Source organism: Rousettus aegyptiacus, unplaced genomic scaffold, assembly GCF_014176215.1.
Source record: "Rousettus aegyptiacus isolate mRouAeg1 unplaced genomic scaffold, mRouAeg1.p scaffold_m13_p_2, whole genome shotgun sequence".
NCBI lineage: Eukaryota > Metazoa > Chordata > Mammalia > Chiroptera > Pteropodidae > Rousettus > Rousettus aegyptiacus.
The window spans coordinates 158004382-158023057 of record NW_023416295.1 but is presented as its reverse complement, the minus strand read 5'-3'; the positions used below and the strand labels follow the sequence as shown (position 1 = coordinate 158023057).

Below are 18676 nucleotides of genomic sequence, written 5' to 3'. Positions count from 1 at the left end.
GATAATGTTTATCATTTTAAGTAATTTTGAAACATTAAGGTCTGTTGGCTGGACCTTTGTTTGGCTGGAAGCACATGTTTCTTTAAGAGGTGTGTTAGTTCACAGATTATGTTTAAAGGTGCTATTAGCGGCAACCAGACTGTAAACATTCTCTTGTTAAGCAAACAGGTAGCTACTATATAACCTGTCATAGGTAGAAGCACTCAAGAGGCAAAGAGCATATCAAATAAGCTTTTCTGCCATTTGGCAATTTAAAGGATTTTTTTCTTAGTTACATTTACTTAATATTAAAAATAGATGTTGTACATCTCAGCTCCCACGGTCTCTAGCTTTTCCTCCCTAAACGAGATCCCATCGAACATTTATTGAATACCTCATATTGCTTTTCTTAGGGAATGTGTCCCTTCATATTTTGCTTTAAAATATAGTAAATTCTACATTTCCTTCTTAATATATTCTTATAAATATGTTACATAAAGCTAATGACTCAAAATATATTTGAAAGATTAAGTTGGGTGATCTCAAAAACATTGTGCTTTGGTATTATGACATCCAAAAAAAATGTATATTTCAAATTTAGAAAGCAAAGCACTAGAAAAGGTTTAGGCCCATTATCTTAACTCCGATGTTACCATTTTCCTTCCTCTTGCCCTTTGCTGGAAGTGATTTCATTTTCTTTCATGTGAATTTTCATCTAAACATGAAATGTGTGCACACACATGTGAACATGAAATGTGTGCACACACATGTGAACACTCACGCTAGCATACACACACGCAGTGTAAGTGCAGAATATTATTCAGCTCAAATTTGGTAGAATTTTCTCTTTACTGAAAGTCTCAAGCCCTTTTGGGGATAAGTCGATGTTGAAGGTGGACTAGGTGGACAGAAGAGATTACCAGATAGGTACGTCTTGAATAACATATGCTCTCCCTTCCCTAGGACTGAGTGGAGTAGCTGGAGCGAGTTCCCGCTGTGAAAAAGCCTGTAACCCTCAGATGGGAAATTTGGCTTTAGGGAGAAAACTCTGGGCAGACACCACCTGTGGTCAGAACACCACTGAACTGTACTGCTTCTACAGTGAAAACACCGATCTGACTTGTCGGCAGCCCAAATGTGATAAATGCAATGCTGCCCAGCCTCACCTGGCTCACCTGCCAGCTGCCATGGCAGACTCGTCCTTCAGGTTTCCTCGCACATGGTGGCAGTCTGCTGAGGATGTACACAGAGAAAAGATCCAGTTAGATCTGGAAGCTGAATTCTACTTCACTCATCTAATTATGGTGTTCAAGTCCCCCAGGCCAGCAGCCATGGTGCTGGACCGGTCCCAGGACTTTGGGAAGACATGGAAGCCTTACAAGTACTTTGCAACTAACTGCTCAGCTACTTTTGGCCTCGAAGATGATGTTATCAAGAAGGGAGCTATTTGCACATCTAGATACTCCAATCCTTTCCCATGCACTGGAGGAGAGGTAAGGGCTCACGTTTAACTCTACACTGTAAGTAAGGTAGAAAAATGTTACCAGCCCGCATTTTTTTTTTAAAGCATGAAGGTATACTTGTAGCAACATGAATGAAATTAGAATTTTTCATGAGCTTTATTTGTCATAAATTATTTCTCGCCCTTAGACATGGACATGGAGTCATTTTCAAGCAGGTTGCCCACTGGCTAGTTTTAAATTGGACTTCTAAGATTTTCATTTTTTCAACATCCATCACTTTATCTTAGAGGTTTGAAAGGCTAATGATTTCATTAGTTAGTGGGACTACTTACTGTGCTTCTGAAGGGGCAAGAGTTACTGAGACAGCCTGTTCCCGGAGCCCATGCTGATATCTTCCTGAAACTGTTAACATAAATAGGAAGTAAATAAAAATAAAGCCAAGGGAGAAAACAATATGTCAGAAGGGTACTTTGTATAACGGTGGCATTTTATTGTTAAGATTGCAAGAATGCAGAGCAAACAAATGAAGGTACTTTCTTTTAAGATTAAAAAGTTTTGTTTTGTTTTGTTTTGTTTGTACTCATAGACACATCAACCAGTTTAGTTAGGGTCTTGAATCTATCCCGGGCCCAAGACCATCTCAATTTTATTATGCAAAACAGCCTCCTTAGCTCCTTAGTTCATTTTCTGTGTGGAATTGTTTTATATTTCCCCTCCTCTAAGGTAGATACAGGTCTTTTAAACTTATATGGATGTACCTAGATGTACTTTCAGATATATGAAAACATTCAGAGAAAATTGGGTGAAAGCAGATTACGAGAATAAAATACTTTAAAAATGTAGATCAAGAAATAATGATTCAGAGAAAGAGAAGACACGTCATAAACACACAGACTAAATAAATGATTCTCAACTAGCAGTGATTTTGCTTCCATCCCCCCTCCCAGAGGTGATTGGGCAATGCCTGGAGGCAGTTTTGTTGGGGGGAGGGAGACTACTGGCATCTGGCAAGTGGGAGCTAAGGATGCTGCTGATCTCTCTCACAGTGCATAAGACAGCACCCCTCCCTTCCCCAGCAAAGAATTATTAGCCCAAAATGTCAACAGCACTAAGGTTCTGAATGCTAAGACTAGTTATTAGGCTCGTAGCTAATGCATGTGGCATCGCGGCTACAGAGACTAAGATAAGCACTCTTCTAGCATTCATTCATAATACAAATTTTATGTTACTGTTTATAGACTTTTCAGATGATAGTGTTTAGTAAACACTTACTGAGCCCCTACTACATGTCAGGCACCGTACTCAGTGCCACTAATTCTGCCTTTGGTTTGGTGGGGAAGGGTGCTGGCTAGGGGCCTGATAAAAGGTTGGTTTGGGAATTTCTTCCCTCTACTACTATAGCTGTATGTGGACTTCTGCCATATGATCCAGCTACTTCTTCTGTGTGCACTCTGCCGACCAGGAACAGTGCTGCTGGCACCAGAACCAAAGGATGTGGCACAGACAGCCCACAGACTGTTTTCCATTCTTCTAAGTGGTCCCTACAGTTGGCCGAATACTGTAAACCTGTACGCACCCTGTCACGGTGGACATTTTAAAGATATCAGGACAGGAAAGAGACAGATAGGTTAGACTCATTGTTTTCTTATGTGGAGAACACTTTGTGTTGCAAACAAATGAATGGCTCGAACTCTCAAATTGCTTTGGAATCGATCCACAGGCTCATATCAGCTCCCTACATCTCAGTGCTACTGGGCCATGTGTATCTATGAAGCAGCAAAAATAAAGTTTCAGTAACCAGATGGCAGGCATGATTGCTTAGCAAATACCACGTTGAATGTGTTACAATGGCCCGGCAATTGCTTAAAGATAACTAAGGTAAGAGTTAGTTAACCTATGGTGGAAGCGAAAACATGTCTTCTTTAAACCCAAACGACTTACTGTCATCAACGCTTACATCAAATTTCAAGCAGATAGAGACTAAAATTTGTTAGATAGTTATTGCAATGTAAAGTCACCCTTTCTATCCAGTTTCGAAAATTTTCATTGCAGTTGTTATTTCAGCAGACTGATATTTCAATGGCAAGAAAAACATCAAGTGCCACCTAGTTCCCTCCAGAGCAGTATTTGCGATTGTACATTAAACCACTGTGGAATTTCTTCCCTTTAGAGGACAAGTTTAGGAATGAATCTTTCCCTCCTGAGTTAGAGAGTAGAAGAAAGTCTTCTGCAAAGGTAAAGATGAGAGCAAGCCTCCCTGGAAATGATTATTACCTACCTCTCCAATGTTGCTTTGGAACACAAATTAATTCTGAGTTATGAATTAATTTTGCAGTACGCCTCTATATCATCAATCTTCATCTTTGGAAACTAAGCGATCATAAAAATAAGCCAATTAATATCAAATAAGCAGTCAGTCTCAAATTTCATTTATTGCTTATTCGTAATATTATAGACCTGTATTTTCTTCCATTCTGTATAAGACTTCTTAGGGCTTCATTAGGTAGTATCCTACTACTCAGGCTAATATACATATATCCCAGACTTAATTTGTTTCCATCATTCATTCTAACATACTTCTTTGGCCTTTTAAGGCTTTAGAGAGCCTGAAGCTTCATGTCAAGGGAATCAGATACCTACAACTTCAGAGTTGAAGGCACCAGTCATCTGAAAGAGAACTTTAAAAAGACAGGCCTAGAACTCCACCCAGAAGAACACTTTTTAAATCGAAGTCAGCTGCATAGAAACTTCCTAAAGTGGCCAGCAGTTCCAAAGAAAGGGATAGGGTGTCCTATAATGTGAAAGCAGGAGAGTAGATTGAGGCTCAGAGGTAAAAGTGATTTGCCTAAAAACATACCATTAGTTATGTGACAGAGCTAGGACTAACTCACTGATCTTCTGACCTTAAGTCTAGTACTTGTTCCATAAAACTACGTTCTCTCTCTGTTATCGACCCCCGAGAACTGCCAGCAGAGAGAGGGGTGCATCTCTCTCTCAGCTCACTCTCACAACCATTTTCGTTTGGCTATAACATGAAGGTAAAAAAGAGTTTGCCAAACAGCTTTCTCCTGAGCAGGAACGTCCTCTGAGATGTCAGTGTTGTTCTTGGAATAAAAGATTCCATGGCCAAACCAGGTTGGGAAACACTGACTGGGTGTAACGAAATTAAACATTTATAAATATACATAAGTAGTCTCAATATGTGTCCTGTTTCTCCAAGTGGGAAATATAGGATTCGACATTCTCAAATTTATTTGTCCATGGAACCCTCTTTTTGTAGAAGTCTGGATGCTATCTCTCAGAACTCCAGAGACCCCCAGAACACAACTTCAGAAATGCTGGGGTGGAGGTGTGAAGTGTTCCCAAAATCCTAGTAAAAGCACACTTGGGGGTGATATTGTTTAAGGCATGCAAAGTTTCAGATATACAAGATGAGTAAGTTCTGGAGATCTAATGTACAGCAGTGTGACTGTTGTGAACAGGATACTAGAATTTGCTAAGAGGGTACGTCTTAGGGTTCTCATCACACACACGTAAAAAGTGGCAGCCATGCGAGGCGATGGGTATGTTAATTAGCTTGAAGGTGGTGATTTCACAGTGTATCTGTATGATCAGATGATCAAATTGTACACCTTAAATAAATGCAATTCTTAATTTTCAAATATATCTCCACAATTTTTTTAAAGGTACAGACAGGGCTGGTGCTTGGCACGGTTAGACATCAAGGCTCTCTGTCAACTAGGGACTTTATCTCCTATTTATTTAGAGCAATAGATAATAACCTTAAAACTAAAGATGATAGGTTAATTAGGCTTTTTCAGGATGCAGAGAAGCACCTCAGATCACCTCTGGGTACAGAAAATAGAGGGAAATGGGGGAGATGTAACAAGCCATTTTAGGTCCCACACAGTCAAGCCTCATGGAACTGAAATTTCAATTATTACTATTTAGGAAAAAGCATTGTTTTTAGTGAACCCAAAGCAACTCTAAAATGATGTGGTTAGCATCTCCTTAGAAGTGTACGTGGTTTGCTCCCTGCTCTATTAACTCATTCTTAAAAGAACTCTATTTGGAATTGGATAGCAACCAATCAAACTGCATAGATTTTTTTTCCCCTCCGGGGCATTATGAATATATAACATTCAAAAGGAGGAGCAGTACAGAGAAGCCAAATATTGAGAGAGGCTGGGTCTCAAATGAAGCACTAGGCAAGGAATGTTAAAGCGAGTAAGGATTGCAGTATGATTTGATTTACCTCTGTATCCCCAGTGTTTGGTACATTGCTTGGATCACAGTAGTCAATTAATGAATCTGTATCCGAATGAATGAACAAGTGAATGATATGACAGGCACGGGTAGGGTAGGAGAATATCCTTAAATGACACAGAGGGAGGAATGAATAGAAGGCTTAGGTAGGGTAAAGATTCCGAAATCTTGGTTAACATGGAGAAGCTGAGTTGGTAATAATATGGGATAAGCTGTGGTTGGGGAAAGGCAATTAATGAAGGATCTTAAATAATGTTTATTCATCTATTTATTCATCAAATAATTTTTGAGTTACTATGTGTTGGATCCTGTTCCAGATGCTGGGGATATAGCAGTGAACCAAAGAGATAAAAACTCCTGTCCCCATGAAATTTAGGTTCTAGTGGAGGGAAGGGGGAGATAGAAAACAGATCGATTAAAATATACAGTATGTCAGAGTATAATAGGAAGTACTAAAGAGAAAATAAAACTGGGTAAGGGATGGGGAATGGTGGCAGAGAAGGGCTTGATGTCTTTAAAAGACTGAAGGATTTGTATTTGATGGAATAGACAATGACAAGATTTCTGAGTTTCTGGCATGTTTTCAAGAGTGAGCAAAATCTGTAATTAAGGGTCTCATTCCTTTCAATCTGCAGATATGGAAAATTAAATTGTGTATTTATGACAAACATTGGTTTAAAAAAAAATCCTTCTTGCTAGTGTTTCTTAGAATGAGAGCATTTGAAAAAACAACGTCATTGATGGAAAAGCACATGACTGATGAGTAATCTGAAGCCTAAAGGGATTTAAGTGACTTGTCTACAATTACTCAGCTGAAATCTGTATTTCCTGACTTTTAGCCTAGTGCTATTTCCACTATACTAGGTTAAAACTCCTTTGTGTCATGCCAGGTAGTGTGAAAAATACAAAAACTGTTTGTATTCCTTTCCTTGGCACTCCTTACAATCCACAGGGCAAGAGATTAAATGTGGTCATTTATGGTCTAACTTATCAAATAATATAAGCTACTGCATGATTAATTCCCTCAATATGTTGTACAGATAATATATATACCTTTCAAAATTTGAGTACTTGTTTGTCTCTTTAGGCCATTGGAAGGATTATGTTGCAATATCTCATTGATAAAGTCAATACGGCACAAGTTTGAAGAAAATGGTAAATTACTTAATCAAGTTTTTACAGGTATTTGCATTGATAATGTGCTAAGCGCTACTTAGGATTTTTAAACTTAAAAGATAAAACAAAGCAATACACGAGTAGGACTGCTTTCTAAGCATTATCCTCTGATTAGCTGCTTGTTTCTTTAATCATTGAAATCTGCGTGTGGCTATTTCTGCAGCAGCAACAGTCAGGAGTCATGGTGGCAGCTAGTATCTATTGAAGTATTCCCGTGTGCCAGGCACTCTGTAAAGTGCATGCACTGCATCCCTTATTCTCACAAGAACCCTATTAGTGTGGTACCAGTATTAACCCCATTTTACAGACAAAGAAACTGAGACTTAGTCAAAATAACTTGATGAGAGTCAAATAAGTAATGAGCTAGCTTTCCCTCAGGTCATTGATTCAAATGTCTCAATGAGGCTTTTCCTGTCTAAAAATGTTTAGACAGAGCTGGGATTATTAGTTTGCATTGAAATTTTTTATGTGATTAAGCTTAATATACTCCAAAATTTCACAAAAAAAAAATCACTAAAAAACAAAATCCTAAATTAAACTAAATTTTTGTGGTAATTATGTATTGTATACAAATTACTGTTTAACTGATAATTTATAATATGGTTGCATGAACTTTCCACAAAAAAGTTGATAGTTTTTTTACATTAGACAGGAAAATTTTCAATAACAAGTAAAGATTGTTTGCACTTAATATTATTCAAGATCATTTAAAATGAGCAATGTGGGAATGAATATCACAGTTCTTTTTTGTTTTGGAGGAGAGGAGTACTTTTTATCTAGCTGCTTTAAGTAAGTTTTCTAAGTTACCCAATGTATTAATGTTTTGCTTTGAAGCATATTCTCTGCTACAATTTTGTCAAACTTACTTGAAAATAAAATGTATAGATGTGTTTAGAGTGCTTCGATTATCCACACCATGGGGCTATGCCCTTCTTGTAGGGGTGCGGCTGGAGATTTATAACAACACACTTTTGAAAAATGCCTTTAGTTTAAAAAAAAAAAAACCCACAGAGTGGTTATCAATTAAAATTACTTATCGAAGCGACATAAAAATTAGAACCCAAAGAGTAAATCAATAAGCTTTGATTTATTGATTTCGAAAGTTGCATTTTTCCTTCAAAAATACCTTCTTTTCTAGCTACTTTAAAAAAATCTGTTTACAATCTATTTGTTTTGTATTTGTTCCATTTGATAGTTTAACTTTGCCAATGTTTGGCAAAAATATTCTGGAAATTTTGAGACATCAGATTGTAAATGCCAAGTTAGTAATGAATGATTCACATTGAAAAATTAAGGCTGGACAATGAGGAGCAGGCACCTGGAGGTCAGGCATATCTGGGCATATGAGGCAGCTTCCTCCCAAGGAGTGGAGAACCCCACAGATTAGAATGGGGGATTGAGGATTGGGGGCTCTGGAAGATGAGGAAAATAAATCATGCCAGAGAACATAGAAGTTATTATTTCTGATCAGTAATCAGAAGTGTCTTAACCAAGTAATCAAAAAACTCGGTGAGTATAATCGCTCCACACTCTGCACTCTGTGCCACTCCCATACAACTATAACATCATGTCCCCATCTCTTCTACTCCTACTGGGTTTGCTTCTGGAAGAACTTTGGCCCTTCTGTCATTGTATATGCTTTGTGGCTCCTCGCCCCTCAACCTCGGCACCTAGCACACATTCCTGCAAGGCGTAAATATCTAAAATACATTTGTTGATTTGAATTATATGAAAATAACTATAAAATAATATTATTGCTTAACTACATTGGATGTTATACATCTACTAAGTACCGACCCTTTCGAAGTAGTAATGATTCATTCATTCTTCCTACAAATATTTAAAGTGTCTCTTATGTGCCAGACACTTTTTCAGGAGTTGGGGATACAGAACAAAAAGTCAAAAATTCCTGCCTGTGAGCTTATGTTCTAAATATAAGGTGCTGAGCATGGTAAAATATACAGAATGTTAGTTAGTGATAAGTGTTAAGGGGAAAAAATAATAATAAAGCAAGGAAGGGGGCTAGGAAATGGGGAGAGTTTTTTTAAAAAATGTTTAGACAGAGCTCCCAGGAAAAGCGTCATTGAGACTTTTGAATAATGGCCTGAGGGAAAGCAAATGCATCTTCACCAAGTAATCAGAAAACTGGGCGCATATCATCTCTCCGTCCTCTGCACCGCCATGCACCCTGTGTCACTTCCACGTGAGCGGTACGGGTGGGAATATCTGGGGAAAGAGTAAAGGCCCTGAGGAAGTCTGCCTGGTGCCATCAGGAAAGTGAGGAGGCTGGTGCTGAGCAGAGGGGCTGAGATGCAGTGCAGTAGGGGACATCAGAGGTCAGGGATAATGGGAAGGTGTGGGGAAAAATGTGGGTTCTTGTAAGTAGGTACCCAGGATGACCCAAATTTACACTTAGGTCAGTTAAAGCCTGTTCAGTATTTCAGCACCGCCTTCACTCCCAAAGGGGTCCCGATTTAGACCATAAGTTATTATTATAATGTCATTGATTTTTACTGTGAATGATATTGAAAGCCATTGAGGTTTTAAGCAGAGGGATGATATGATGAATTTATTTTGAATAGGAGTGCTCTGGCTTGTGTGTTAAGAAAAGACCAAAGTCAGAAGGACAGGGACCAGCTAGAATGCTACTGAAATAATTCAGGCTAGATTTAATGGTGCATGGACAGAGCGTAGCAGCGGAAATGGTGAAAAGTAGTTGAGTTCTGGATCTATTTTACGGAATGAACCAAAAGCATTTGCTGAAAGGTTGGATGTAGAGTGTGAGAAAAGAGAGTAGTAAGGATATTGTTAGCCTGAGTGCCTGGAAGAATAGAAGAGCCACTCACTGAGATGGAGAAAACTCTAAGGAGAGCAGATTTAGAAAGCAGCACCAGGAGCTCAGTTTTGGACACATTAAGTATGAGTTGCCTGTGAGACATCCAAGTGGAGATACTGAACAGTGGGATCTGTGTGTTTAGAGTTCAGAGGAGAGATGCGAACTAAATATATAAATTTGAGAGTCATCAGTTCGGAGATGATATTTAAAGCTGTGAAACTGGATGAGATCATCAAAGGAGTGGGTGTGGATAGAAAAGGGGACAGTCCAAGAACTGAGCCCGAGACAGGAACAAACTATTATCAAAAACACTTTTGCAACTGCCAAGGCTTATAGGAAATCCAGTCTCACCATTCTGTAGGTCCAACAATTGTTTAATTAAGCAGCTGCATGAACCAGATTACATTGACTTACCACAGTCAGAACAGTGGGTGCAAATTCTAAAATGATGACTGAGAAGGAAGGCATGAGAGCTGCAGCTTTCGGTTTTCAAAGGATGAACCAAAACAAATAGGGGGGAGGCAAAGTACTGATTGTATAATGAACGAGGTTGGAAAAGAGACAGAGAACGAGACAGAAGGAGAAAGATGTGTTTGAAAATACCATGCTGAAAGAGACATGTTGACTTTAGGGACTTTCAGGTTTGAAGGGCCTTGTATTTATTTCATTTTGACTCATCCATCTTTTTATCCTTTTTAGTTTCAGAATTCCAGCAATAGGAGCATTTTTTTTTTTCCAGAATGCCCCAGTGCCATCACAGTATTGGAAATGAAATTAAAATATGGCACCATACACATTTTTCCTGTTTAGTATGTTGTGAAATTTGATTTGCAGGAGTAGATGGGGAGTATCTACGTAAGGTGTAAGAGCTACACAATTAATCCCATTTAACTAAGTGTTTACATTTTCATAGTTTCAGGAAATCTCTTGGCCATGTTTTAATTAATATTTACTGTATTAATGTTTAATTGTTCTGTTAACGGGAGAAGAGAAAACTAACATTTAAAGATCACAGGAGAACGTGCAGTTACTGTGCTGGGCACTTTGCACGCATCTCACTTTATCTCTAAGGAACGCACGCTTTCCCTGGGTGGTTTGTCTTGTTAAGGAACAAGCAAAAACAAAACACCAACCCTCTCTCTGTCACATTTCTCTTTTCTTCCTAACCTTCCTGCAACTGACAGAGGAGCGGAAATCTTTCCAGGTGGCAGCTATGTTTGCTGATGTTACTTTATAATCACAGTTCCTAAAACAAACAAACAAAAATTATGGAAAATATTCAAATGCTTTCTGCATGACATCATGTTTATATGCGCTAACACCACATCTTTGGGCTGCTACTGAAAAAGCCTTCTTCATTTTAAAATTGAAGAGAAAATGTAATCACTCTTTCGTACTGTAATCCCCATTAAGAATTATTGTTTCAACTTAGTTCAGCCAATCTGACTCTTCTGAGGTCTTTGTTGTTTTCCATAAATTCCTTTTGTAATTGATGTCTACATTTCTCTCATATTCTATGTTCTAATAAAGAACCTCTGTCCCCATTCCACCTTCAAATAAAAAGTGAAGGTCAATGGAGGACACATCAAACCAAGATCTCTTAGAAGAACCAGGCACCTGACTGTCCAGGGATCCTTATCCTTGTTTCCCGTCTCAGTACACACAAAGGAATGCAACACTCACCCTTTTGTAACGATAGCCCTCTCTCTCTGATGATTATCAAAGTTCAGAAGAAAGTAAGCCCACTGGTGGATACTTCCTGTGGGAGGGGTGTAGTGAGGAGGTATTGTTTGCAAAAACGAAAAACAAAAATAAGATGATTGTCAAGTCCTGCTCCCCAACTCTGCAACTCCCTTCCTTTTCATGGGCCCTATCGGTTCCTATTTGTTACTTCTAGCCATTTTTCTTTCTGATTTTCATTCATTTCCTTCAAGCACTTGCCTAGTTAGGTCACATTAGACCACTTCTTTTATCTCTTCTCTGGCCCCAAAATATTTATTTGTCTGCAAAAACGGATATGATAGCCTGCCTCTAGGATTTTTTCCTCTGGAATCTTCTCAACTCCACTGCCCCCTTGTATCTTTGCATCACATCCCAATTCTAGATCAATCTTACTGTTTACCTTCTCGCTCCCACAACCAGACAGCTGAACTCTAATGCGAAAAGTAATAACACACTTGTACTGAGAGATGTGTCTACAAATTTGTTTTCCAGTCTCAAACTTCCCTGGAAATTCTTTTTTCTTCAGTTCTCTTTAATTCCTTCAGTGACTCATTCAAAGAATCTCTCCTCTCCCTAAGGCCTCTCCTTGCATGCATTGCTCGCTCTCAGCTAAAGTGGTTGCCTCATACCTCATTGAGAAAACAAAAACCTGTATAAATGGCTGTCTAGCCCAGAAAGACCCATCAAGGCAAAAAGCTGAGATCCATTCTCAGTTCTTCTCTTTCCTCAGCCAGCTTCAATCACTCACCAAATCCTATCCCATTATGCTGCTGGAGTCTCTCTTGAGTGGGTAAACTTCTCTATTCCTTTAGCTGCTATCCTGGTACAAACCACCATTACTTGTCATTTATAATACATTATTGCACTAGCCTCCTGGATGTTCTCTCTAGTCTGTCCTGCTTGCTCCTCAATCGATTCTCTATGCGACACTCTGAAGGATCTTTTTAAAATCCAAAAAGTCACTTCCCTTCTTAAAACTCCTCCATGACTCCCCAGTTCACTCATAACCATACTCCACATCCTTTAAAGTAGCTTGCTAGGCTCTTTCTGAATGCCACTTGGTCTTCTCTCTCATCATGGCCTCTTACACCGTAGCCTCCAGCTGTAACTGTTGAGCTATGTGTATTACTCCAAGGTGCCATGTTTCTTCTTATTCTCTGAATGACTTCCTTTGCCTCATACTCTTCTGCTTTCTTCCCTCAGTCCTGTCTTTTATTCACACAGCTAAGCTGTCACTCAAATACTTTCTGGATAGATGGTTTGATGGATAGATACTTCCTACTTATTCTTAAGGACTTTGCTTGAACTTCACCTCTTCTCAAAATTCTGGGTCGGACGCACGACTCATGTGTATCACACATGTGCGCCACAGCCCATGTTCGCCTCTGTCATAACATTTACCACGTTTTTTTGTGAGCTCTTTAAGGTATTCCAGACCACACTTTAAGAAATACTACCTTTGCATCTAACATGCTGCCTGGCATATTAAATAACTATTCATCAAAGAGATGAACTCTGAGGCATCATTTGTTAATCTTATTGATAATAGCTGTTTATTGCTTTTTGTGGTTTAAAGTATTTTTTGACAGAGTACCTGGTATGCAGATACACTAAACAGTCTTTTTGAAAGATGACTTGCTAACTGTCTCATAAGTTAGCCATTTAGGATGGCAGGTCTTAAGACAGACAGTTGATTGGTATAATTTCTCAATAAGCAGAATGCCATAGGTTCAGTCCCTTTGCAAATCCAAACCACAGACTCTATTCCTAATCTGCAAAGGCCTGACACAAAGGGTTCCTGTTTAGATGGAAAGGTATAAATCTGTCACCACCTCTTGGAAAATAGTGGAAAGTGCATATAAAGGTTAACTTGGGGATTTTATTTTTCATCAATATCATTGGATAGAGGGCCTCATGCTTCCGCTTCTGCAATGTTTCCAGCTGGGCTTCTTTTCACAATGTGATGTTGGGTGCAAAGGTCGTTATTTCGTGATTCTGGAAAACAATTGTCTTGTGATGCTTCCTCTGGACAAACTCGTGCGGCTATTTGGCTCACGTGGATAAACTGCCAAGCTTGTTACTCTCTCTCGCTAAGTAGGAATTGCTATTTCAAGTAAGCCAAATCTAACTTCACTGCATTTATGGACTTTGGAGGAGAAACTAGCTTTGAAGAAAGAGATTTAAATATTATTATTTTCTTTGACAAAACAAATGATAAAAACTTAAAAAAACGAAAACTTGTAAGCTGTGTCTCTTTCCCGTTACCTGAACTTCATTGCAGTACATTCTTGCCATCGAGTTCACAGTATGATTGGGACTTTTAAATCACTGTCTCTTAAAGAATGAATAATAATTGAAAGGTAGGGCGAGGGGATTCCATGGAAAAGTGCACATGCATAAGGGAAGTCAGCTCTCAGAATGGCTGGAGAGTGCGGCATGGTAGGGAGTGGGGAAAAGAGAGGGATGGGGGAAAGAGTCTCACCCTGGAGGCTCGGGTCAGATTATACAAGGTCTAGTGAGCTAAGTATTTTGGACTTGATCCTGTGGTAGCGGACGGAGATCCATCAACAGTTCTTCTGGGAAGGGATAACGTAATCATAACTGTTTAAGAAAGATAACTCAGGGAGCAGTATGAAAGATTTATGAGCAAAACTTGTGAGATGAAATTTAATAGTGTTAAACATAAATTCCTCTTTTCAAAAATCAGCTGTACTACCACCAGAGAGGTGTGACTTATCGAGCCGTTCATGTGAAAGACCTGAGGGTTTCAGTTGACTATAATTTCAGTGCGAGTAAACAATATATCATGACTGCCAAAAAAGCTAATGCAATCTTAGCCTACATTAATAGAAGAGTAATGTTCCAAACAAAGGAGAGAATAATCCCTCTGTTGTGTTCTCTAGTCAAAGCGCAGCTAGAATATTAGGTTCAGGTTAAGGTATTCCTATTTAGACAAAGCTGAGCAGAAGTGGTGCAATCAATTAGAAACCTCATTATATAATGAACAATTAACTTGGGATATGTTGCCTATGAGAGAGGATTTATGGATGTCCAGGCATTGCTAACATTCTTCAGATGTTTGAAGAGGGATTAAATGGACTCTGATGCTTTCAGAAGGCAAGAGTATGACCAAAGAAAAACTCTCGAAAACTGGATGTATCCAAAAGACCAAATAATAATTGAAGTGTCTTGAGTCCCGTGAAATGTTTTAGCAAAGGCTGAACGATCCCCAGAGAGAGATGTTATGGAGAGGACTCATGTACAGATTTGGAGGTTTGTCTCTGATGTCTTATCTACTCTGAAAACACAGATTATATCACAGAGTGAGTAAATGACTGAAGAAAATCCCTTATACCCCAACTACTCCAATAGCAAAGGTCATGGGTTGGGTACTGGGCAGGCACAAGCCCTCAATTTTGGTGTAAGCTTTTTGGGGAAATATCATTTCTTGCAGGATGAATGGTCCTACTGACCATAGGAAGTAACTTAACTGATAAAGAAAGGGGAAGCAGGGGATAAAGAAATGAGCCTCTACTTTCTGAGTCTCTATTTTATATTAACAGATGATACGTTGTCTATGGTTTTTAATATTACTAGATACAATGTAGTAGCCTAATATTGGAGACGGAGCCCCACGACTAGTCCATCACCAGGTTCGGGGTGGTTCTCGCTCTAAGTTGGTTCCCACCTCCACTGCCATCAGTCCAGTTCAGGCTCCCTCATCTAACACTCGAAACTCGCAAGTAGCTTAAATGGCTCTCTCTTTAATTTAGGTGAATTAGGTCTTCATTTGTGAATTTAATCAATGCGAGAAATAATAAGATAAGGCATATATAAATGGGTTTTATAAATAGTTAAGTACTATATTAATGCTAATTAGTAATAATATAATTTAATTACATTATTAGTGAAGTGAACTTTTGAGTATCCACTATGTGTCTAGCTATCTCAGGCTCTGGGGATACAGTACTAAACAAAAGCAGACATAAAATGCATTCGAAAGCCCAAGCAACTGACTTACAAATAAATTTGCAGAACACAAATCGTTTGTGAGTTTGGGACTTCCTGTGCTGACATTGGTTAGCTGTTAATGTTTCCGAGAGTATCAAAGGTCTACAATTTTGCCCAGTGCTTTTGGACATATAGTCAGAAAAGAACATCAGTCTTGGTCATTTAATAGTTGATAAAATTAATATAAAGAATTATATACTTTTCATTAAAGCAGTAGCCCAGTAATCTTCATAGAGGGGCAAAAATAGACTGGAAGGAGTTAGATTTAGAGAAAAATGAACAAATGAGATATATAAAGGACAATTCATGTCCTTTTGTTCCATATTTAGTTCTACATATCTATTGCGACTCTACAAATTCTTTTTAAACTATACTATGAATGTCAAGTACAAGATAAGGAACTAAGATTTTTAAAGATATTTTTAGATGACAATGTTTTGGTACGACACAAGTATGAGCTTAAAGTAAAATTTCTTATCGAAACTTAAAAAGAATGTATCCACCTACACCTTGTTGGTATTTGAGACTCGGGGAGGAATTTCCAAGTGATTCTAGTAAGAGGTTGCTCTGTAGTGAGCTTTTAGTGAGTGAGCAGTTCCTGCTACTCATCTGAATTCTGTATTTGGACTTGATTTATTCTTTTCCTAAGATTAGATGCTCTTCGTGATTGTGTATGACAGGTTTGTTGTTAAGATTAATGGTCTTTTAAAATAATATGCTTGAAAAAATCTCTCTTGAGGTTCTATTCAAGTTAGTTAGGGAATTATAACATATTTTTAACAATTACCAATTTGTAATACTGTCACCAGAACTCACAAGCACCTGTGTACCAAGAACTTACACCAGGCACACATGGAAATTCATGGCCAGGAGTTCAGTGATATATTATTTCTGCTCCTGTTTGACTCTTCTTTAAAAGCCCGCTTGATCAAGCATTTAGCTACTTCTGGATGGTCCAGGAGGTACTGTGAGTATAACTAGGAGGATATATTATCTATGGAGCTGGCCCCTGGTACTGTCATCCTCAAAGGCCATTTTAATCTGCTGGTCAGTTTTCAGCCAGTCAGCTTCATTGCTTCATTGCACAGGAAGACAGGGGAAACTGATTTCTGTTTTACACATAGCTACCAAATATTTAGACTACTGCCGCCTCTCCCACACCCTACCCCTGTGTTTCCTCAGCCATTCTTGTCAGTTTGCCTGTCAGTTTAGTTGGCATATAACCAGAATATTATTTTCTTATGAACTAGATAATACAATGGCAGATGTTATGGAAATATGCAGATAATATCACAACATTCTATTCAGGTGCAGAAGTAACTCTTTCATCCTCTTGCCCACCTCACAAAATAGTAACATTGGAACTGCAATCTCTCCTCCCTGTTCTACCACGATTAGAGGTGAGTCCTCAAGAGGCTACATAAATGATAATATCACAGAGAACTACTTTTCCCCGCTCATTCCCCTGTCTCTACTCATCAATCTATTTCTTTCCAAACTGCTGTACTGAAAATACTGTAGGTCTTTTAAAATCTGAATATCCCTTACGTTACAGAAGAACCTTAAAATAAAAGACATAAAATGAAATTGAGAAAAGGAATGTTCAGAAATAGAGGTTAGAGTTTGTTTGCTATCTTAGAGGGTAAAATATCTGGAAAATATTGTCATCAGTAGCTTATGCATATAAATTAAAAGAAAAAAAAAAGCAGATGTCATCTGCTATTCAGCCAGAGAGGTAAATGGTCTAGAAACTACGTGAAATGAGACACCGTAGGTATTTTACCTGGAGAATGAAAGCGGATGGCTGCCTTTAAATATTTGAAGGCCTTTTTTTTTTTTTTTGAAAATAAAATAACGAGATACCACCTCACACCTATTAGAATAGCTATTATCAACAGACAAGTAATAACAAGTGTTGGAGAGATTATGGGGGGAAAGGAACCCTCCTACACTGCTGTTGGGAATGTAAATTGGTACAGCCACTATGGAAAACAGTATGGAGGTTCCTCAAAAAACTAAAAACAGAATTACCGTATGACCCAGCAAAACATCTTCTGGGTATCTACCCCCAAAATTTGAAAACATTTATCCATAAACATGTATGCACCACTATGTTTACTGCAGCATGATTCACGGTGGCCAAGGCATGGAAATAACCAAAGTGCCCTTCGATAGATGATGAGATAAAGAACACGTGGTACATATACACAAGGAATATTACTCGGCCATAAGAAAACATGAAATAGTGCCATTTTTGACAATCTTGAGATTATCATTCTAAGTGAAATAAGTCAGACAGAAAACGTTGAGAACCATATGATTTCACTCATATGTGGGATATAAAACCGAAAGCAACTAATGAACAAGACAACTAAACAAACAGAAACTCATAGACACAGACAACGATTTAGTGGTTACCAGAGGGTAAGGGGGGGTGGGAGGAGGGAAGGTAAAGTGGGTCAAATATATGGTGACAGAAGGAGATTTGACTTGGGTGATGAACACACAATGCAATATACAGATGATAGGTTATTGGATTGTACACTTGAAACCTATATAATTTATTAACCAATGTCATCCCAATCAATTTTATTTTTAAAAAACTATAAAAAAATTTTAAAAGAGAGACTTATTTTTTATAGGTCCAAGACTAGTATTAGAAGTTGCAGAGGACAGATCCTAGCTTAACACAGAGAACTTTTTGATAATTAGGACCATCATGAAATAAAACATGCTGCCTGCTGAAGGTGTGGAATCTAGTAGAGAATGGATGGATATCAGCGATTCTCGTGGAACTTCCTGCATTGAGAAATTTGGGTTGAGTGGCATATGTTCTCTTCTGATTTTTGAGCTGTTTTCTAACACTACTTTTGGCAGGGCTTAATTTTCAAGAATTAGGGGACAACCGAAATCTATACATTATTAATTTCCTTATTCCACTGCCTGATACAAAGTATTTCCTCAATAAGTAATGACTGAATTAATAAACAATATAGTAAACAAATGATAATAATTCCTATATTAAAAAGCTTGCTGTCACATAGACCTGGGATTTTGTCTTACTTATTCACAGCCTAGTCATCATTTAGAATAAAAAATGGCACTGATGATAAGAGATACAATTAGAATTAATATTAGCCAAGCTTGCAACCTATCCAAGTTGGAAATGTCTTTTTCTCATTTAATGTATAAGAAAGAAACACTTGTAGAAACTGAAATAAAG

At 38.2% G+C, this 18676-nt stretch overlaps 1 protein-coding gene across 1 annotated transcript in view; it reads left to right on the top strand.

The window, feature by feature from the left end:
- The window catches only part of NTN4 (netrin 4), a 92886-nt gene that overhangs the window by 2357 nt on the left and 71853 nt on the right, over positions 1-18676 (top strand). The window contains exon 2 of the mRNA XM_036237250.1: positions 943-1472. Within this exon, the coding sequence (XP_036093143.1) occupies positions 943-1472 (530 nt within the window). The remainder of the gene's footprint in view (positions 1-942; positions 1473-18676) is intronic.